Below are 22,412 nucleotides of genomic sequence, written 5' to 3' on the forward strand. Positions count from 1 at the left end.
ATCTTGTTTTGGACATTGATGAGGAGGGTATACTGAATGAAGCTATGCTGCCTATATAAATTGTTTAATATCTCTCTGCTAACTTTAAAGAATGAAAACACAAAGTTAAATTATCAAAAAAGTGTTTTACTTGAAATGCTACAAACCAACACTCTTTTTATCCTATAACAGGAGTCTGTGTTTTCTGTTTCCCATTGGTTTCCTCAGACTCAGATTAGTCCTAAAGAAGGGTGGCAGGTGTACAGCTCAGCTCAGGATCCTGATGGGCGGTGCATTTGCACAGTTGTTGCTCCAGAACAAAACCTGTGTTCCCGGGATGCCAAAAGCAGACAGCTTCGCCAACTACTGGAAAAGGTAGGTGTCCTGTGTCCCCTATGCATATTTTTAGTAAAATCGAACATTCTTTGAAAAGGAAATATGGTAGAGCTGATAATAATAAAGAGGGTTCTTTTGATTTTTGTCCCCCCTCTCAAATAAGCTTTTTTTCTGATCATTGAAAGGGTTCCCTCAAGCTTCCTGCTATTGTCTTTGTCCTATTTCTATGACATTTTTACTTTTTCTAACCTTGCCACCTTAAGACTGGCTCTCTACCATATATCTTAGTCTCTAATTGATATCTCATTAAGGAAAAAAAAAAGCATCTTATTCTGATGCAAAAAATTCAGCTCAACTCTCAGGATCACACTAGACTCTTGGAGCTCAAACTTTTGAATCCAATAACAACCTTGCAAGAAAGTTAAAATAATTGCATGTGATATGCAAGCTATCTGGACAGATAATGAATAATTCCAAGTGTTTATCATCATTCTCTAAGTCATTCCTTTTAACATTAAGCTCTTAATTTCATTCAATACCATTCTCTCCATAATTTACTAAATATGGATTCGTAACAATCAAATGCAGAATGTCTTTGATTTATTCTCTTTTGCACTTAAATGTGAGCTCATGAAAGGTTATTTATGTTTAGTTGGGAGGGAGGAAAACCAATGAATGGTTCTGTCAAATATTCTCACTCAGACTTTCACTGTGCTGGGCTCTAAACGTAGTAAGACAGCTGGGGTGGCCAGATTATGGAAAGATGACGTGTTTGGATTCTAAATGTCATTAGGAATAATAAGATAAATTAGGTAGTATGTGTTTTAGAGGACATCATGCTTAACAATTGACTCTGTGTGATGTCATTTTCATGATCACTCACACATTTATGGCATTGTATAGAAACTTTTTAACAAAAAATGAAGAGAAGCTAGAAGAATGAAATCATCAAGTTTTTTAATAGAGACACTCATTATTTACACAATTTCAGGCTGCCATGGTGACTTTCTTCCACTGCTACATAGTGAAAATAAGTTTCCTCTGTATATATTATTTGCAAGTATATTGATGCTCTAAGATTTTAGGATTTTTTTCATGTGCTTATACAAAGCTTAGTCTGTTTCTCCTTCCCCTCTGCTTGAAGTTATCATCACCTATTGGCTCATTCTTCTTAAGCCTCCTTTTATGGTAAGATCCCATCCTTTCGGATCCCTCAATATCTGTCATCCAACAAGAGCATATGTCATTTTCATTCAGAATAATGACTTCAGCTAACATGCATCTAACTATTAGAAACCATGACAAGGCCAGGTGTGCTGGCTCACGCCTGTAATCCCAACACTTTGGGAGGCTGAGGCAGGTGAATCACCTGAGGTCAGGAGTTGGCAACACAGCCTGGCCAACATGGCAAAACACCGTCTCTACTGAAAATACAAAAATGAACTGGGCGTTGTGGTGTGCACCTGTAATACCAGCTACTCAGGAGGCTGAGGCAGGAGAATCTCTTGAACCTGGGAGGCGGAGGTTGCAATGAGCCAAGAACTCACCACTGCACTCCAGCCTGAGTGACAGAGCGAGAATTATGATTATTCTTGGGTGTATTTCCGAAAGTTGATTTTTTTATTTATATAAAAATTCAAATATATATTTTAATTTTGTTTGTTTACCAAGGAAATTATTTACATTAGTAAAAAGATCTAATCTTTTACATCCAATTTTGCTTTCCTGTTAAAATGTATTTCCCTTCAGATAATCAATGTTCTTCACCAACTTTCTTTTCTACCCAGAAATATCTTTTTTTCTACATAAACTAAGGTGAGAGATTTTCTTAGACACCGTACTTTATCTTCTCTGTTGCTACTTTTCAGTACAGCATTACATACTCACACCTACACATACACTCAAACATTTCTTCAAAAATCAGTTGAAAAAATTAAAATAAAGTATAAATGTCAGAAAGTGGATAATTCCCTTTACAGGTTCAAAGTGAAATGTATTTCACAGCTATGATAAAACTGGGAATTAGTGAAAGATGAATAAAGCAAAAATGTATGAAAGCATTATATTGGTTGGTTGAAAATAATAATAGAAATTAATATGACCACTCCATCTATCCAACATGTAATTTGTCTGAATGTTTTCAAGAAATTCTAGAACATCATACCTTTAAAAATTTATTAATACATGAATGACAAAAAGCAAAACTTATTAACAAAATTGTAGTCACCACAAGGTACATGTATTAAACTTACCATACGGTAGTTTTAGAGCAAAAGAGGAATCATAAATTGTGTGCACTCTTTTACAGTGGCCTGAAGGAGGTTAAGTAGCACTGGTTTGCTGCACTTATCCAAAGAAAAGATATCTGAGATATTACAGTATTTCAGACTGAGCCAGTCCCTTGCTTATCTCTCTCTAGTTTCACATATATCCAAGGTACCAAAGGGCAAACAAGAGCATGACCTTTAAGCACCTCTTTCACTTTTAACCAAAAAGATTGATTTAGTCATATATAAGGGAATATTGTTAATAAAGACAATATTTATATTTACAACAATAGTTCCCATAATTAGTATATTTCTATATTATATTTTGAACCTACTTCATTAAATCCTTGTAGAAGGGATAGTTATCTTTCTAAGTTTATATAAAAGAAAACTAGTGGTTTTTAGGTTGAAAACTTTCCATTGTCACTCAATCAGTAAGTTATGGGCTGTAACAGATTCATTTGCATTTTCTCAATGCTATACCAGTGTCATACAAAATCCCATTGGTATATCCATACTTATTTAAATGATGCTCTGTTTACCATTTTAACAGGTATTTACATTATTGAATATTAGAAAAAATATAATTGGTTTCACAATATTTCAGGTCTTAGTATGCCAAAACTAAAATTGCTCACCTAAAAAATTATTTGTTAACTATGTAGCTTCCCTGTACATTTAAAGATGTCATGTATTATCTAAGTCAATATTTCCTAAAGTATGATTTTTTTTGAATAGGACACTGCCATCATCCTCACCAACGACATAAGTTTAAGAAACATTGTACATGATACTTCACTCTTGAAGATTTCTAATACACAGTTTACTACTAAAGGTTTTGTTAAGTCCTACTGTCAAGAAATCAGTTTATATGTGTTAAACTCACGGCTATCCAAACATATTTAATTAATAGAACTTTTTTTCAAGTGGCCACCTCACTAATTATGAGTGAGAGTGAAAACTGAAGTTAATTTGTGTTTAAGTCCAGAAAAGCCCCAGATATTTTATTTATACAAAGAACCAGAATAAATAAAAATTCCAAAAGAATTATCCAGGAAGGGTGACAATGAGCTTGCCAAACTATGCTGAGAGATCCTAATCACAGAAACACCTCTAGAAAGCTGAATCACAGAACAACTGCAGAGATAAGCCGACAAAAAGAGGGAACCTAGCAGACAGTTCTCCTTCCCTACTCATGTCGTCATGGGTATCCAGTCTCCAGTGTCATCAGGAAACTGATGCTCTGTAGGCCTCTATAGACAGTGGGAAACTAAACAATCCTAGGTACAACCAGCAAGAGATGCTTGAGACAACCTGAAGCCAAATCCTGCCCAATTAGACAGCTCTAGCTCTAGCCATTACCCCAAATGTAGCTCCTCTAATTACACATGATTCTGCAATATACATCACCATCAAGCCTTAGCAAAAATTATCTCAGTGCATTTTCCTGTAACACAAATGAAGTTGAAAATTAACTTTATAGGGCGAGTCATAGGCAGAAACAAAGACAGGCTATTTTAACTTTATCCAGAATACCTTATCTTGCCCATCGTTTTCTAATTGTATGGACTTGGCCCAGGTACATAGAATTATTACCAGGATATCAGCCATGCTAATGATACGTGTTCTCACAGACAAATGACATATTTAAATATGTAGACAGTTTTTTTTAATGCAAATGGCTTTTCCTTATACATGTTTAACCACAAATGAAGTTAGAAAATTATGTTGAAAGCATTGCATTTATCCACAATGGCGTTACCATGCTTCCAATGTTGTCTTAATAATTTTGTGCTAGATTAAATATTTTAAAAATTAAAAATAAAGCTTTCTGAATATTAAACTTTTAGTAAATTAAGAAATACTTACATTCCTATAATGCTGTTGCCTAACCAGAGACAGGAGGAGGAAGACTGTCCTTAAAATTCTAATTACTTATTATTACTATTACAAACCCAAGATAATTTTACTCAATAAATATTCATTGAACACTTACTCTGTGCCTGGTTCCATGTAAGGTCTTGGAAATGGAAGATATGAGTAAGACACAGCTTCTAACCTCATGGAGCCCACAGAGGGAAGGCCACTTCCCTGCCCCTACTCCACACCCACGCAACACAATTAAAGACAAGCCAGACTGTAATATGTCCTAAAAGGACAGGATCCAAATAGGGCAAGATGATGGATCAAGACAGCAGAGGGAACAGAAAAGGGTAAAAAAAAAGGCAAAGAACTGAGGCAGGCCAAGGCAGTATTCATTGCCTTTTTCCAATATTATAGTTCTAAGGAATGTATCAACTATGGGAACTTTACAGCTGGCTGATCCATTTAGCATTGCCACTTTATCTGACGACAAAAATTTGTGTCTGAACAAGTCATCCCTTTGTAAATCACATTTTTTCAATGAAAATAACTTTTTTACTGATTATATGTGTGTGCATGTATTTGTATTTGATTTAGAATAAACAGACTGGCCTGGATGCAGTGGCTCATACCTGTAATCCCAGCACTTTGGGAGGTCAAGGTGGGTGGATTACTTGAGGTGATAGTCATCAATATGGTGAAACTCCGACTCTAATAAAAATACAAACATTAGCCGGGCGTAATGGCGTGCACCGGTAATCCCAGCTACTCAGGAGACTGAGACAGGAGAATTGTTTGAACCCAAGAGGCAGAGGTTGTGGTGAGCTGAGATCATGCCACTGCACTCCAGCCTGGGTGACAGAGCGAGACTCCGTCTCACAAAAAACAGCAACAACAACAACAACAAAAGCAACAAAAAAGATCCAATTTTATGAAGATCTTTACATTTGCTTTTCTCATTGAAATCTTTCTACGTTGAGCAGTACTTCTCAAACTTTAATAGACATAGGAATCACTTGGGAATCTTGATAAATGCATATTTTGATTCAGTAGTTCTGGATGAGCATTTCTGAGATTTTGCATTTCTGACAAACTCCTAGGTGATACCAAAATTGTTGCTTTGAGTACTAACAGCATAGAGATCTATCTTATTCTTTATCATGGGTCATTCATATTCTATTTCTCTATTAAACATATCCCCTGTTATTAGATGCTTTCTCTTTGTTTTCAGATTTTTGTTGCTACAAAAATTAGACCAGTCGTTTTTTCCTCTCATTTCTGCATGCTTTATAGATTACCTCTTTTTTACTTCCAAGTAGCCCAGGGTTCAGTGAACCTGGGACGGTGCCATTGGCTTAAAATGTGTTTAAGACCTGTCTACCAAGCACTTGATACAGTTACTGTTTTCCGGGTCCCTCAAACACTATGCTGTCCAATTTAGGGAGTGTTCTAGTACTGCTACCACTTGTCTTAGTTGATTCAGTCTCACCCCGGGAGTACTTTAGACCCATTAAGAACTTACTGAGCTAGAATGAATGCATTCTAGGCCTCTTCGACACTTCACTACCATCCACAATTGCTAAACATCCTAGATATTTAAGAAGTCAGAATTAGTACTTACAGAAACAACTTATTTTGACATTTAACAGGTTGGGGTGTTATTAGCTTACAAAGCCTTAAAATGAAAATCCTATTTTTAAAGCTTATTTTTCTACTGTATTAAGCTCATTTATATTCAGTCAGTTCTAATGCTAGAATGCCCGTTTTTAAATTTCCTATCTAGGTATAATTTTCTCTTGCTGAATTCTTTAAATGTTTATAATGAAGAATTGTTCTTCTGAAAATGTGTCATATGGGAATGCAATTATGAATTTGGCACTTCTAGTTTTTATGTTAACGGCATTTTTGCTATTTCTTAGTGATTGCACAAACCTGCAAACAGATAATAATGTACAGACAATATTCTTGTTTAACAGGTTCAGAACATGTCCCAGTCTATTGAAGTCTTAAACTTGAGAACTCAGAGAGATTTCCAGTATGTTTTAAAAATGGAAACCCAAATGAAAGGGCTGAAGGCAAAGTTTCGGCAGATTGAAGATGATCGAAAGACACTTATGACCAAGCATTTTCAGGTAGGTTTGACTTCTGCAATCTTGTCAATCCAAATCAGACATGGAGTGGGATGGACAGCAGTGGGGCACTCAGCTAGAAATGACTGTGCATTGGCCCGTATGTGCAAGGTAAAAGACTCATGGGGGATTTCAGTCATCTCTCCACTGAAACTGACCATTAGCTGGTAGGAAGACATGGAAGCCTTGCTATAGAAAAAGCTTCATTCTTGTAGAGTCTGGTGGAGTTTCTGAAACAAGGGAAATTTCCCCAAGGAAAATTAATAATTAAATTATAAATGTTTCTCTAATGGTTTTATGCCCTGCTAATATGAAGAAAGAAGTAGATGATATAAATTATTTAAAGAGATAACTATGCCATTAATATGAGCATGTGGAGAGAGTTGTTTCATAAATTTATCCAAATAAAGTATTTTTCTAGATTTTAAGTGTTTTATTGGCAGTTACTTACAAATACTGAAAATGGAGAAAAAAATCATGCTATGTGGACTTTTGTTAACTATATATGAAAGAGTTATGAATTTTAAGAAAAAACTCGGCCGGGCGCGGTGGCTCATGCCTGTAATCCCAGCACTTTGGTAGGCCGAGGCGGGCAGATCACAAGGTCAGGAGATCGAGACCATCCTGGCGAACACGGTGAAACCCCGTTTCTACTAAAAATACAAAAAAAAAAAATTAGCCGGGTGTGGTGGCAGGCACCTGTAGTCCCAGCTACTCAGGAGGCTGAGGCAGGAGGATGGTGTGAACCCGGGAGGCGGAACTTGCAGTGAGCCGAGATCGTGCCACTGCACTCCAGCCTGGGCGACAGAGAGAGACTCCTTCTCAAAAAAAAAAAAAAAAAAAAAAAAAAGAAAAAACTCTCGGTCTGCAATTTGAGCTCCCGTTTGCCTTACCTAGGCACAGCACAGCACATAGTTCAGAAAACACTGTGGTTGCCCACTTTATAGCCTCTGGTTTTCTTGTCAATTAGGAAGTGAGATTCACTGCTGATGTTGAGGGAGTGGATCTGAATTCAAGTGCTTGGGCAAGGAAAGGAGTGCTTCCTACACATAATGGTGGCTGGTGGGGAGCTAGTGAGGAACATGTAACTGAGTCTCTGCATAACACATTTGAATGTGGCAGAAAGTTTCATAGTTTTGTAATTTTCTTCAGCGGTACTCAAGAGACTGAGTAGAGAGGTATAGAAAAGCGTTACACTCTGAACTGGTTTTAAAGTTTGACCCAGAAGGTCACAAAGGAAGAAAAAGAGGGCAAGAAAGTTGAGGGTATTGAAAAGAGAGGGGACTGAAGTGATTAATCATGAGGTTTAAATTGAAGAGAGAAGTAAGCAAAGCCAGCAGGTTAAGTAATTAGGACAAATTAGAGCAAGATTTAGAACATACTTAAATTTAAAGATTATTGAAAATGAGAGTATGAGTGAACTGGATAAATAGGAAACTTACGGATAAATGGTAAACAGAGAAGAATATGAGGATGAAGAGCAAAAGAATTAATTTTAGCCAGTATTTATTGAGCACATACCATATACAAGGTGCGGCTGGCCCCTCTGCTGGATGTATTATATGTAATCTGTCTTCTATGAAAGACAACTAACAGGCAGGTGAATTAATGGTGAATAGAGGCATAAACGTTACTTATGAGCATAAAGGGAGGAGCAATTAATTTTGTTTTAAAAGGACCAGAAGAAGGGTTATGAGAAAGCAGTTTTGTACTAGTGACCCTACCCCTCCACTACTAAATTATAGGGGGATCAAGAAAACCCAAAGATTTACTATGTCAATTTTCAATTCTCAGGGTTAGAGTGTAGATGGTAAAATAATAATGTGAACCCAATGCTGAGGTCATCAGCAAAGTAGAAAATAGTAAGCTGGCACCTTAGGTGTGGGAAGAGCATTCCCAGAAGGAACTAGTCAGGAGGAGAGGAGCTCAGACTGTTTGGCACAGATGGACAATACAGTGAGAATTCTGCAAAGCCAAAGGACAGTTTGAGAGTGTCAGGGTTGACAGGGCTGGGGAATGCATGATGAAGCATGTGCATCTTTAGGAACTTTTGACAGAAGACAGGAAACTAAGAAACAAAAAGGATACAAAATTGAGATAAACCCCAAAGAAATAATGTGCCTAGTCCTATAAATTGCCTAGCAGCAAATCAGCCAGGCTACTAATAAGAAAACAATTTTCAGGCAGCAGCACCATGTGACATAATGGCTTGGATTTTCCTAGTTCATGTAATCCAAGTATATGCTGAAGTTGTATGTCAAAATCCAAGTAACAGTAATGATAATAACAATAATGATTTTTTAGAATATTATACATATTCAAGGTATAGTTCTGAGCACTTTCAGTATATTAACTGTATAATCCTCGCAACAATCTTGTAACTCAGGCACTATTTTCATTTCCATTTTAAAGACAAGGAAACTGGTGCACAAAGAGCGTATTGGTCTATTCTCACACTGCTATAAAGATCTGTGCTGAGACTGGGTAATGTGTGAAAGAAAGAGGTTTAATTGACTTAAAGTTCTGTATGGCTGGGGAGGCCTCTGGAAACTTACAGTCATGGTGGAAAGGGAAGCAGTCGCCTTCTTCACAAGGCAGGAGGCGGGAGAGAGAGAGAGAGAGAGAGAGAGAGAGAGAGAGAGAGAGCGAGCGAGCATGAATGCAGAAGTACCACACTTTAAAACCATCAGCTCTCATGAGAACTCACTCAGTATCAGAACAGGATGGGGGAAACCACCCCCATGATACAATCACCTTTCACCTGGTCCCTCCCAGATATATGGGAATTACAATTTGGGATAAGATTTAGGTGGGGACACAGAGCCAAACCATATCAAAGAGGTCGAGTAATTTATCCAGAGTCATATATCTAATATGCATGAGAACCAAGATTCAAATTCACAAAGTCCAACTCCAGACTTATACCTTCTAATACTAACACTGCATTGCTTCTCCAAGTAGACTTTAGGTCTCTGAATTACAAATAATAATAATTAGGTGCTCAACATATATTTGTGGAGTTTATTTATTTCTTGAGTTCTACCATGAGTTGGATTTCGTTATAGGTGCCAGTACTATACTTGAAAAGAAGAAATGGAACATTCCAAAGTAAATTCAATATTGAAGAATACTTTAAAAAAAATCTTCCTACCCTGTCTCTACTAAAAATACAAAAAATTAGCTGGGTGTGGTGGCAGGCGCTTGTAGTCCCAGCTACTCGAGAGGCTGAGGCAAGAGAATGGTGTGAACCCGGGAGATAGAGATTTCAGTGAGCCGAGATTGCGCCACTGACGGCACTCCAGCCTGGGTGACAGAGGGAGACTCCGTCTCAAAAAAAAAAAAAAAAATCTTCCTCTGTTACACAATTTCCATCTTATCAAGAATGTTAAGTAGGTTTTGTCTTCTACACTCTTTCAGATAGAAAGCTTATGCCAACTACTATACTTGAGATTGTCATTCTTATATGAAGAGATTGATGTTGGCTCTACTCTAGCTAAGAACTTGGATGTAAAAGCAACATAGTAGAAAGTGAAATTCTAGAAGAGATTAACAAACACAGGTCTATGCTATTCTACCGTAATCTTTTAAGTATTTGATATGAGCATTGGGTGGACTTTCCAATGCTCTCATATAAGTTTCCAGAGTTTCACAATTGATTGCCAATAATCAAATTACGAATTGTTGAAAAGATTAAAAAATAGAAATACCTAGTTTTGAATTGAGGGAGAAGAAAAGCTACCAACATTTTGACATTGAATTGCTCTCTTTTAAATATGCCCATAGTAGAATGTAAAACCTTTGATTGTACAGTTGTTATAATGTGCAGAAAATGATACTCACAGAAATATTTTCATTAAAATCCTAATGAAACAATTGTGTCTTCCTTTAGGGATAACACAAGATACTTTAATAAGTCTATTTCCAAATGAACTGACAAAATGAGCAAAGCACTGCAATTCTGCCTTTGTGATATTTATGAATCTTTCCATTATTAAGTCTCTCCTTAGCCTCCCACTCAATATGTACATGTGAACAAATTCAAAGATTCTGAACTTACAGAGCAAGTGAAAATTACCCCACAAGAAACTCAAGCCCATAAATCAGGGCAGCAATGGGAGCTCCTGCTATTTTAATGCATTTATAGTAATAACATCTCCTGAATGTAATTTAAAAATGCAATTTTCAGCTCCTTAAATTAGTTAGTGTACAGTATGATTTCTGACAGCACCTATGTATTATTCTCAAATAATCGTAAGAGGGACAGCTCTTTCCACAAATGACATTATTTCCAATAAATTCACAATCGAATCAAACTCCTGAAATAAATAAATAAATATTTATTTCTTTTCACTACTATTTTCACTACTATGAAGTTAGAGAGAAAGAAGTAAAGGTGACATGTCTAGAAACCCAAGGTGAAACTGTAGGCATGCTTCAGTCCTGTTACGGCTAGGGGTGAGGGATACTGCTTGACAACATACACTGTGTGTGTGTGTGTGTGTGTGTGTGTGTGTGTGTGTGTGTGTGTGTGTTTGATGAAAGTCAGTGCTTCAGTTTCAAACAACTCTGTGTAACTGGCTTATCTGTTACATAAACTACACACCTTGGTTTCTTAAAGAGCTAATTCACCACATGGGCAAGCAATTCTGCCATACATAATGACGTTTAAATTATCTATGGTAAGATAAATGGAGTCGAAGTACAGGTAATAATTCAAAATAGTAAACAGTAACATACATTTCTTTGAGCCTTGGGAAGCTTCACCTGATTTATAACACTTACTGAACTTACCTTCATAATGAAGTTGTGCTAAAATTGATATTTAAAGGATCGAGGAATACCTGAGCACAAAGGAAAAACAAAGTTGGTAGATGGACATGATGGAAAAATTCTAAGTGTCAGAGAAAAGCTGATCTAGAGTCCACAATTTTCTGTACGTGCCCCATAACATGGATACTTAGTAGGTGGATGATTAGACTCAACTGAACAATCATAGGGTATTTGACCTATTTTTAATCACTTTATTCAAACAATTCATAATTAGAAGATGGATTCTGCTTATATTTCCTAACTAGGTAATACATTGTTCACTATATAAAATGTTACCAGAAAATGAAATAGTATATAGCCCTAGTTTCTACCATAAGAAGTTTTTCTAATTATGATAAGGATACATTTGTTATAGAAAAGTAAGCATTAAAGAAAGGTTCTTGTATAGAAAAGCTGAAATAAATGGACTTACTAGTAATCACATGACCACTTAAATTTTCACAAAATACCTAATTTCAACCAAAAATCAATAAGAAATGTTGAAGCTGTTTTAATAATTTCTTTTGAGTATCATAATAAAAAGAACAGAGCAGCATGATCTGTTTTAAATGACTCTCAGGAACAATAGGCTGCTTTTCACAGGAGTTGAAAGAGAAAATGGACGAGCTCCTGCCTTTGATCCCCGTGCTGGAACAGTACAAAACAGATGCTAAGTTAATCACCCAGTTCAAGGAGGAAATACGGAATCTGTCTGCTGTCCTCACTGGAATTCAGGAGGAAATTGGTGCCTATGACTACGAGGAACTACACCAAAGAGTGCTGAGCTTGGAAACAAGACTTCGTGACTGCATGAAAAAGCTAAGTGAGTATGACAATTTAATTTGTCTAAGTTACGTTTTTATATAGTTTCAAAGAAAATTGTGTTCTTACGTTTTATAAAGAGTCATAAAATATCTAACTGTAAAGAAATCAGAGCCCATTTTCTAAGTGTGAAGTGTCCCCTAATGACTTAAGCATGTCTGGGTACTCTGTGCTAGGCTAATGGTTTCTTGATTTTTAGAGCACTGTGTTACCATTTGGTGGCTTCAAATAAGTAGTCTGGCAAATACAGTCAACTCTATGGACTACACTAGTGGATATACATTTTATTTTCCAATATGTGATATCAGTCATTGCTTGGCTAGAGGAAAAAGAAACTTTTTTTTTTTTTTTTTGGTTAGTGGGGAAATTTAGAGACTAGGGAAAGGGAAGTTACCCTGGGACCAAATGTCAAACAGCAATTATTAAAGCAAATGGAAATAATTCATCCAATTTACAGAATTGCCATCAACTGCTCTGATCTACTCAAGAAATGAAAAGGTAGCAACTACTTAAATAGGTACTCACCACTGTGTAAAGAGTCAAGCATGTGACACGCATGGGTCATGGACTCCAGTTCTTACCTCCTAAAATGTGTGGTCCAATCTGGTCTGAGTTACAAACTCTTTCATGATATCCATGAGCTAATTATTTAACTGAAGTCAACATGGGACTAGTCTGCAACTTGAATGTAAAATAAATAAGTGGCCAGGAATTGAATAAGGAGGAGTTACAAGTTAATTTAGGGTCAGTATTTTAGTTGTTGACATGATGTGACATGACAGGGAGGGCAAGTCAATACCCATAGAAAGTGTTCTCTCAAGATAAATAAATCCTTTTGTGGACCAGGAAAATTGGGAAGAGAAGTAAGGCACACACACACACAAAATATGATTAATTTCTAGTAAAGAAAACTTCAGTGAATAAACATAAACACTTAAAATAAAATTTGAATGGCTTGCAAGAATATTGTAAAGACTATTTTACAAATACGCTTCAAGTGATAAAAAGAAATCCGAAATGCAAAATGTTGCATTCAGCTATCACAGCCTCAAAATAGTGTGGGAAATTGCTACATCGGAGGCTCCATTGTCATCATACCAGGATTTCTAAGAGAATCCAACAAAATGAATAAGGAGGAAATAAGGTAAACCTGAAGGCCTAAACACATGTTCAAGAATCCTCAGCTCTGTATTCCTCCTCAAACACAGTCTACATTTTTTCATTTGCAGTTGGTCTTCTAACAATCAACTATGTATAAAAGATTCTGTGACTCCAGTTTTCATTCCTCTCTAACTCATTGTGCACATTATTGCCAAAGGGATTTTCTGAAGTATAAATCTGAAATTATTTTGCTCTGCTTAAAATCTCCTATGGATTCCTTATGTCGTAGGATACAGTCCATGGCTTATGTGACCCTTCATGTGTGGCCCCTTCTGCTTCTCCAGGCTTAGCTTTTGCTACTTCTCTCCTCACACACTAAGTCCCAGTCATGTGTGCCTTACACTCTCTTATCATGGAGTTGTTATAAGATGCTGTTTGTTCCTGCTTCTGAAACACTCCTTCCCCTATGTACCCTGCCTCCATCAACACCCTCTCACCTGCCACATGTGATAAACTATTCATTTGTCAGGTCTCAGTTTAAATGTTGTTTCTTGCTAGAATCATTCATTGCCCTGCCAGACTAGGCTGGTGTCCTCACTAGGCGCTTCTAAATCCTGGTATTTCACTAATGATTGGACTTATCTTGTTTCATTATCCTGTGTAGCACAATGTGTCTTGCTAGACTTTTCCGAGGACAAGAACTATGTCTATCATGTTCACACTACATGTTGTATCTTCCAATGCCTAGAAAACTACCTGGCAAAGAAAAGTCACTCAATAAATATCTGGTGAATAAATTTACTCTATAAGGAGTCATAAGAGTAATTTCTACACTTTTCAACCGTATTACCTATTTCCAGTAGCAGAGAATGATCTGTTTTACTCATAACAAGAAATGCATCTTTTTAGCCACGTCCTATTTGAGTCAAAATGGCAGGGCATGATAAGACTAAACAAGGGAAAAGTTATTTATTTAACGTAGCACTTAAATAATTCTTTTACATGTTCTGCTTTTATAATTCGAGTTGTGGAGTTTATGGTTAATATACACTAGGTAAATATTACTTACATAAGGAAATTCTGCTGTTATATTTGATTCTTTTTATATTAAGAAATATCTTTAGTTTAATGCCCATATTAGTGACAGGGCTTGCCAGATGGTGTCTCCACAAAATAAGATAAGAAGTAAATCTCAAATGAAGAATTACCCAGTGTCCTCAATAATATGAAGTTTATAAAGAAAGATCCAGATGCATTTTCTATTAGCTCATAAAATACCTGGTTAAAGATTTTCTGCAAGTGACAATCTGTAGGATTTGTCTGTGTAGGGCTTTGACTTGCTTTTGAGGAGGAGGTCCATTTGTTATAAAGAAACCATTCCAGATCCTGAGAATCAATTCACTCTTCCTAGCATGTCACAATAAACCCAAGCACATAGGCATTGCATGTAGTCAGCCGGCATCTGCTAAGTACGAATGCACTCTACTGAAGCAAGGACAGGCAATAGGATGATTCTAGTTAGTAAACCCCCTGAAACTTAAAGTATGTCAGTTATGTTTTTGAATGAACAACACAAAAAACAACTTCTGGGATTTGCCCAATTTTATAAATAAGCTTTCCTTCTACAGGTATTCTGTCTGGTTTACCTAGATGGAAATAATTTGTACTGCAGTTGGGTAGTTCTGTATTCTCCTCAGCTCTTTTTAACCCCATTTGTTTGTTGTTTCTAACCCACATGTAACCTCCCAAATATAGCCTCTTTCAATATTTTGGACAAAGAGGGTTAATTTAAGTAGGCACGCATTCATCCTTTTTATTCTTCCTATTGAACTTTGCATAATATTTCTATAGCATCCTTAAGCTTAGGACTTGATCCTTAATATCTGTAACATCACGGATTTTTTAATTAATTTTATCCAGTGGACCACAGTGTTAGAAAGAATTTGATTGTCAAATAAACTGCATTAGTTAATCAATATTTATTTTTATTTTAGCTAATCTAAAACAAAACTTGGCAACTAATGTAATACAAATATCAAATAGCAATAAAATCGGTATTCAACTTTCTTATTTAATGAGATGGTTGCTATATAAGTTAATTGAGATGACTTTATAAAATACTGAAAATAGTTCCCACATTTCATAAATGCTTTCGTAGATTATTAGCAGCCTTCAGTTTCTTATTCACTTAGTAGAGGGGCCATTGCCACAAACAATGAATGTAACTCTTTCATGCTTTTTATCTCAATAACTGGGTAGTTTTTACCATCCCATCATGTTTAGGTCAATTAACCACTTATTGAGCATCTCCTGAACAAGGAGGAGATTTTATCAGCTGGACCACAACCCTTAATTACAATGTAGAAAACGTCCAGGCAGAGCCATACAGTCATTATACAGTGAAGTATAAAACCACATGGTTACTGAAAAAATTAATAAATGAAACTTCATATTTTTATTTTTAAAAGAGCCACTCTATTTGAAAGAAGATGTGTGGTAGTATATATTATATATGTTATTATATTATATATAGTGCATAAATATATGTATGTATATATACAATTGCAGAAGAAATCAAACATATAACTTTTAGTATAGCAGTAGGTTATAGTTTGATTAACACTCAATTTAGTATTTACATTTCCTGGCAATTGGTACAGTTTGGATCAATTCATCTCTGAGAACCCTTGAACTCCAAGGCTAATATTATCTCGTAAACAAATGCCCAATTATCCATATATCAGAAGGCATAGACTTGGGGAAGAAAACTGATGTTAACATCAGGACCATTAACAGAAAGGGTAGAGAAAAAAAAGCATGTCAGGGGTTCAATTGTTCCAAAAGGGCCTATAATCCAGTTGCTATGCTGCTCAGATCTAGAGTGGGACATTGGATAATTATAGAATCAGCAATATAGTATCAAGAGCAAGAAGGCTTATTCATCAAAGACATCTTCACTCTACACAAATGCTTCTCAACCCACATGGCCAATTAGTAGAGGGTAGAAATGGATTAGAAACAATAAAATTACAACAATGATGAATGTGTTTTCCCTCACTTTTTCAGTGGATTTGCTTTTAAATAAATGTCACAGCATACATCACATGAATTTTAAGATGCTAAAAAACAAGCTAGTCTCATTGCCTGCAAAATCTAAGTTACCCCCCAATAGTAAATAACATCCCGAAGGAATCACAAGTCATCAAGACCACTGGGGCACCATGGGCACCATTTTGCTTATTTCTACTAGAGAATTAAAAGTTTGGAAAAATTAGGAAAATCTCTCAACAGCAATGGACCTCTGGCCTGAATGAAGTACAGTAATGTCCTTTTCTAAGTTCTTAATGTACTCCAATGAAAGATGGAATAGAATAAAGTCCCCTGTTCTTGATTGAATCATGTCACATTCCTAGATATGCAGAATGTAATTGTATGTATGTGAGAATTCGACTGAAAAAACGTGATTAAAGTTTGTACACACCCCTAAGAACACCAAATAGATATTTAATGTAGATTATAATAAGGCTTTCCAGCTTTCCAGTCCTCTGCCCCGACTCCCTCGTGTTAGTGCTGTTTTAGGGCAATGGTTTGGTGCCATCTAGTGAAGCATTAGATTCTATTACACAGCTTTGAGACTTCATGTTTAACAGAAGGAAGATTAGAAACTTAAGGTCACAAGTAGAGACCTGAGTTACTGTCTTTACCGTTTATGCCAAATTAGTTTTTAAACGAGAACCAAATTATCTATGGGCTAATACTTTAATTTAACAATTATTTATTGACTCTCTAATGTGTGCTGGCACTTTGCTAGGTATTTGTGGGTGCAAAGATGGGAAGGAGACCATCTCCCTCTTCCGGTCAAGGTTATATTTTAGTGGGGACAACTGACACATAAGTCAATAACTACAGCAATACTGGATGCCTACTGCTTGACAAGCACTAGGCCAGCTGCTTTGCATGTGCTATTTCCAATCTGTGCAAGAACTCTGGGTTAGGCATTAGTATCAACAACTTCACTAAAACAGATACTCAGAAAGTTTAAATTAACTCGCCAAAGATTCATGTTAGAGGCAATCACTTTACATGGAAGTCCTTCTGAGTTCAAAGACTGAGATTTGTGGGGTACAAAATAATAAAGACCCCCTAGATACCTCAATAATTTAATGAATAGAACCACCATCCACCCAATTGTTGTAGAAAAAAAAGAGGCTAGATTCATTCTTAATTCTTCTCTGAACTTCACACCGCCATGCAATCACCACATCTTTTATCTCCCCTCTCACCAATTTCTCAAAACCACCTCTTCTGCATCCTCACATCCACCAGCCTAATTCAGAGTGTCATTCGTGATTTTTCAACTGAATTACTTAAATGGCCTCCTGACCATTTGTTTTTGCTCTCCATCACTAAAAAATATTTAGTGTGATCTTTCCCCAATACAAATCTTGTTATATTACACCTGTATTCAAGTGGTTTACCTTTAAAATGGAATCCAAACACCTTTGCATGCTTTGTCTTCATGAAATGGGCTCTGCCCGATTCTCAAGGCCTTGAGTTCTCAGGTTCTCATGATGCACTCACTCTAAGCTTTAACCATTCTAATCTTCCAGTTTCTCAATTGTGCATGCTTTCTTTACCTTGTTGACGTTGAACTTGCTCTCCCTTGTCATGGGACACTCTTCCTTCCCACTTTAACTATTCCATGATTTTTCCTTAATATGGTTGGATTCCCCTGGCATGGTCTTCCACAACCACCTCCCCTACTCTCCCATGACACTTAATACATTAACATATTTTACAGAAAATGCCCATTTGTTTTTCTGTTTTAAATCTTTACACCCTTATAGATAAATTCTCCCTGCACTGAGAGATCAGAATCAATGTCTTGTTCTAGTTGAATTTCTGGAGACCATCGCAATATACCTGAAACACAGTGGACAAAAATTAGTGTCTGCAGAATATTCAAGAGCAAATTTGATTTGTAAAATCAAAAGCTTTAAGTTGCTTTCAAGAAATAAATCAATGTGTGTCAAATATAAAACACATCAATATCTTTTACAAAGCCAAAAAGCTTTTGGGGGAAAGGAAAATAAAAGCACAGCCTTTTTTCATGTTTGTTGTCATTGCCAACTGTTCTCTCTTCAATGGTAATGCAGTATTTCCAAAACATCTGATACTTTGCTTTATTAGCACTTAAAGCAAGAGACACTAAAGATCTCAGTGAGAGCAGGAATTAACAAAAAAGTCAAGCTGTGTGCCTGAGGTAGAGATGAGTGAGGTTTGACTCAGAAATGCAATAGAAGAAATTTATAAGAATATTCCTTTAAATTAAATTGAATCTTCAAATAAGTCATTTACCAAAAACAGTCTTGCTCTTCCCAAAATTCTAGGTTGTAAAATAGAACGGCAATGTCTCCATTGTCTATGCATTTTATTCTTTCTTCTGGAACTCTAGAACCTTAGTTATAATTTAGCCATATTTTTGGTAATTGGTAAATTTTATCATATATTTATCATTAATCCTCCTCTTATCTCCTACATTTTTCTAGATTACGACTAAGTTATGAGCCTCTTAATAATATAAAACCTGTATTTCCAAAGGCAAGTAGGAATTGTAAAATTAGTTGGGATTTCATAACACAAGTTGTCATTCAGTTTGAATGCTGAACAGGCTTCTCCTTAAAGATATGTTCATAATTAGGCTTAATCCCAGAAAAGGTAAAAGGAAGAGTCAAGGGAGTTTCAAAAATAATTAAAAAGGTGAAACTGTGTTAACTTTGAAAAATGTTCGTTATTTAGAATGTTCATATTATTCTTGATCCCATTTGCCAGATAACCATTAGAAACTCGTGCCGGTGCTCTATCCAATACAACATTTTAAATATCCATTCTTATCCATACCTTTCCCTCACAAGTATAACTCATAAGGCTAGACATGCAAATAAAAGTTTAAATAACATAAATTTATTTTACTACCAAATGTATGGTACAGACAAACTTATTTTAAGTACCTAAATAGGTAGACTTTAAAGATCAAATCAGAAGTATTTCTTAATGCATGAGTTCTCTAATGGCCTTAAGTAAAAAGAAATAACATTCTGTCCATAAACATATTCAGTAATCCATTTAATTTGTTTATAAGGGCATGGCCTTAGGATTCAAATCCAGAAGCTATTAGTGCAGGATATTACAGAGTACAATTACATAAGAAATAATTATATATATAAACAAATAAACAAAAGAGAGGACAGATGGTTTTTACACTTCGTTGGTCCAAACAACTGGTCTTCCTGCTGAATCCCAAATGATATCTTTTCCTGAGCTACTGATTGATAAATATGGATTGTAACTGATTATAAGAAATTTAATGTCCAAAAGTCATGATAGAAATAAAATGGTCATTTTCTTCAATTATTATATTTGGTAAGATGTATATTTCAGTACATTTTCTGAATATACGCAATGTGTACATACAATATTTTATAAATGCTAATGTTTTCGTATCTTACTGCAGACAGAAGAGCATAGCAGGAGAAAATCAATGAAGCAAGACTCCTAACTTCCTTCTTTGCCATCCACCTTTGCAGGAACATTTGTCTTCCAGGCATTTGGGAAAATTATCCTCTCTGTCTGGCTCCCTTTGTCCTCATAAAAAGTGAAAGTAAAGTGAGAAAGATAATGATTTATTTGAACAAAAGCTAGTGTGAGGAAGCTGAGAAGTAAAAAATGACTCTTATTGTTTATTTTATTTTACCACATTTTACAGTATCTATGCTCCATTAAAATCTGGAGATACCTATGTTACTTAACACTAAGGTACACAAAATTATAAACAAAGATGCTGCCAGTTTTATACATTCCTGTAACTTTAATTTTGCTAATTTCATTTGGCAAGATGAATTCTAGCTTAGGAAATCAATAACCATTTGTAAGGGAAGCATCTACTAAGAAGAAATCAACATTGAGAGCTCTGTCAGCTTTTTGCTTCCTGAGAATAAGGGTAGATGATGGTGATCATAAACATAACGCTGATGGTGTTTATTTGACCACAACCACAAATACCACCTTCTCTCCATCAGCATGTACATGCTGTTGATCCACTATCTATTCAATGTTCCCTTAAAATGAAAAAATGTCAGGCTTCAGAATTTTCATTTTATAGATGAGGAAATTCCACTCCAGAGAATAAGTCATTGTCCAACTTCATACGATGATTGAATGCTGTGGCCTGGATTTGAAACAAGGCTTCCTAACTCATGCCTCAGTGTTCAAACCTGGATGGAATATACCACTCTAAGAACATTTCCTATGAAATTGATGGGAGTAAAAACAGAGAGACACTCACACACAAAAATTATAAAAGGAAAGACAGGCACATGATTACTCATGGTTACTAAACAGATTAAACTACCATCTGCTCATGGGCTTCATTTATTTAATTATTGTCTTTCACAATATCAGTGTATTGCTCCCTACTAGATTATTTTTATAAACAAACCTTTCTTAACTATCATCAGCACAACAATAAAAATTTCCTGTAATCTCATATTTTCCTACCCCTATCTCCCTGCTTCTTTTCCCTGGAAAGAATCTTTTATAGCTGCTGCTTTGGTTTATGTTCTTTTCAAACCAACTTCGATTCATTTTCTGGGATCACCACACTTTATCTAAGTTTTGTAATCAGCAGTGACTCTTGCTGCCAAATTTTATGGTTATTTCTTTGATCTTATGTTGCTAGACATCTTAGTGGTGTTTGTCACAGGTCAGTACTATATCCTTCTAAAACACTTTCTTCTTTTGGATTTCTTAATACCACCTTATTTTTTCTATCCCACTTATAGCTTATTCTTGGGCTTCTTTGATGAGTCTTATAAAAATTGTGATTTACAGAGTTCTGTGCTAGATACCTTTCTCTTTTCTGTGTATGCCTTCCCTCTGAGGCAATATGTAGACCCTGGCTTTCACTGTCATCATTATGCTAAAAACCATCAAAACTGTTTTGTCAAAACTCAAAGGAGTATCTGTTCCCTAGATTTATATGCTGTTTCCACTGATATGTGTAATAGTCATGAACGACTTAGAATTGTCCCTGGAGGATTCTTTATTTTTGCTCCCAAACCCATTCCTCCCTCAGTCATTTCATCTGAGTAAATGACACTATAATCTGCCTAGCTGGACAAGCCAAAAATCTAGATGTTATCCTTGATTATTTTTTTGAGTTTTTAAATACCCTTTCCTCACATCTAATCCAAAGCCTAGTCCTATCCACTTTATTCTAAAAACATACCCCAAGTCCATCTACTTTTCTCCATCTCCACAACTGCTTCCATCATCTTTCACCTAAATCAGGCTGATAACTTTTTTTTTTTTTGAGACGGAGTCTTGCTCTGTCACCCAGGCTGGAGTGCAGTGGTGTGATCTCGGCTCACTGCAAGTTCCACCTCCTGGGTTCATGCCATTGTCCTGCCTCAGCTTCCCGAGTAGCTGGGACTACAGGTGCCCGCCACTACACCCGGCTAATTTTTTTTGTATTTTTAATAGAGACGGGGTTTCACCGTGTTAGCCAGGATGGTCTCGATCTCCTGACCTTGTGATCCGCCCACCTCGGCCTCCCGAAACTGATAACCTTTTAATGAGACTATCTGTTTACACTCTATCCACTCTACAATTAATATTCTATACAGTAGCTAGAGAGATCTTTCTAAGGTGTAGCTTACATTCTGTCACTCCCCTCCCCCTTCAAAATAATCCAATGACTTTTAATCATTCGTAGAATAAAATCCAAATCTTGTCTTCACAAAGTTTACAAACTTAATGTGGACTACTCATCTCTCCAATCTCGTCTTCTTCTGTTCCAAGTGTATTCTAAACACATTGATCTTCTATCTGTTTATTTGTTCCTCTTAATTCATCAAGCATATTAAGGCCTTTGCAATAACAATAATAATAGCTATTATTTCTTAAGTACTTAACTATGTACCAAGCACTACTTTAAACATGTAGCCTGTATTTTTTATTTAATCTTCTCAATAACACTTTGATATAGGTATTATTTCTATTGTTACCCATGAAACACTGAGAGGTTAGAAAATTGTTCAAGGCCTCC

At 35.9% G+C, this 22,412-nt stretch overlaps 1 protein-coding gene across 2 annotated transcripts in view; it reads left to right on the plus strand.

The window, feature by feature from the left end:
- The window catches only part of OLFM3 (olfactomedin 3), a 205,189-nt gene that overhangs the window by 170,375 nt on the left and 12,402 nt on the right, over nucleotides 1-22,412 (plus strand). For both annotated transcript variants that reach the window (XM_003260130.3, XM_012500368.1), the window contains exons 2-4: nucleotides 208-354; nucleotides 6,422-6,577; nucleotides 11,987-12,206. In XM_003260130.3, the coding sequence (XP_003260178.1) occupies nucleotides 208-354; nucleotides 6,422-6,577; nucleotides 11,987-12,206 (523 nt within the window). The remainder of the gene's footprint in view (nucleotides 1-207; nucleotides 355-6,421; nucleotides 6,578-11,986; nucleotides 12,207-22,412) is intronic.

This window comes from Nomascus leucogenys, chromosome 12, assembly GCF_006542625.1.
Source record: "Nomascus leucogenys isolate Asia chromosome 12, Asia_NLE_v1, whole genome shotgun sequence".
Taxonomy (NCBI): domain Eukaryota; kingdom Metazoa; phylum Chordata; class Mammalia; order Primates; family Hylobatidae; genus Nomascus; species Nomascus leucogenys.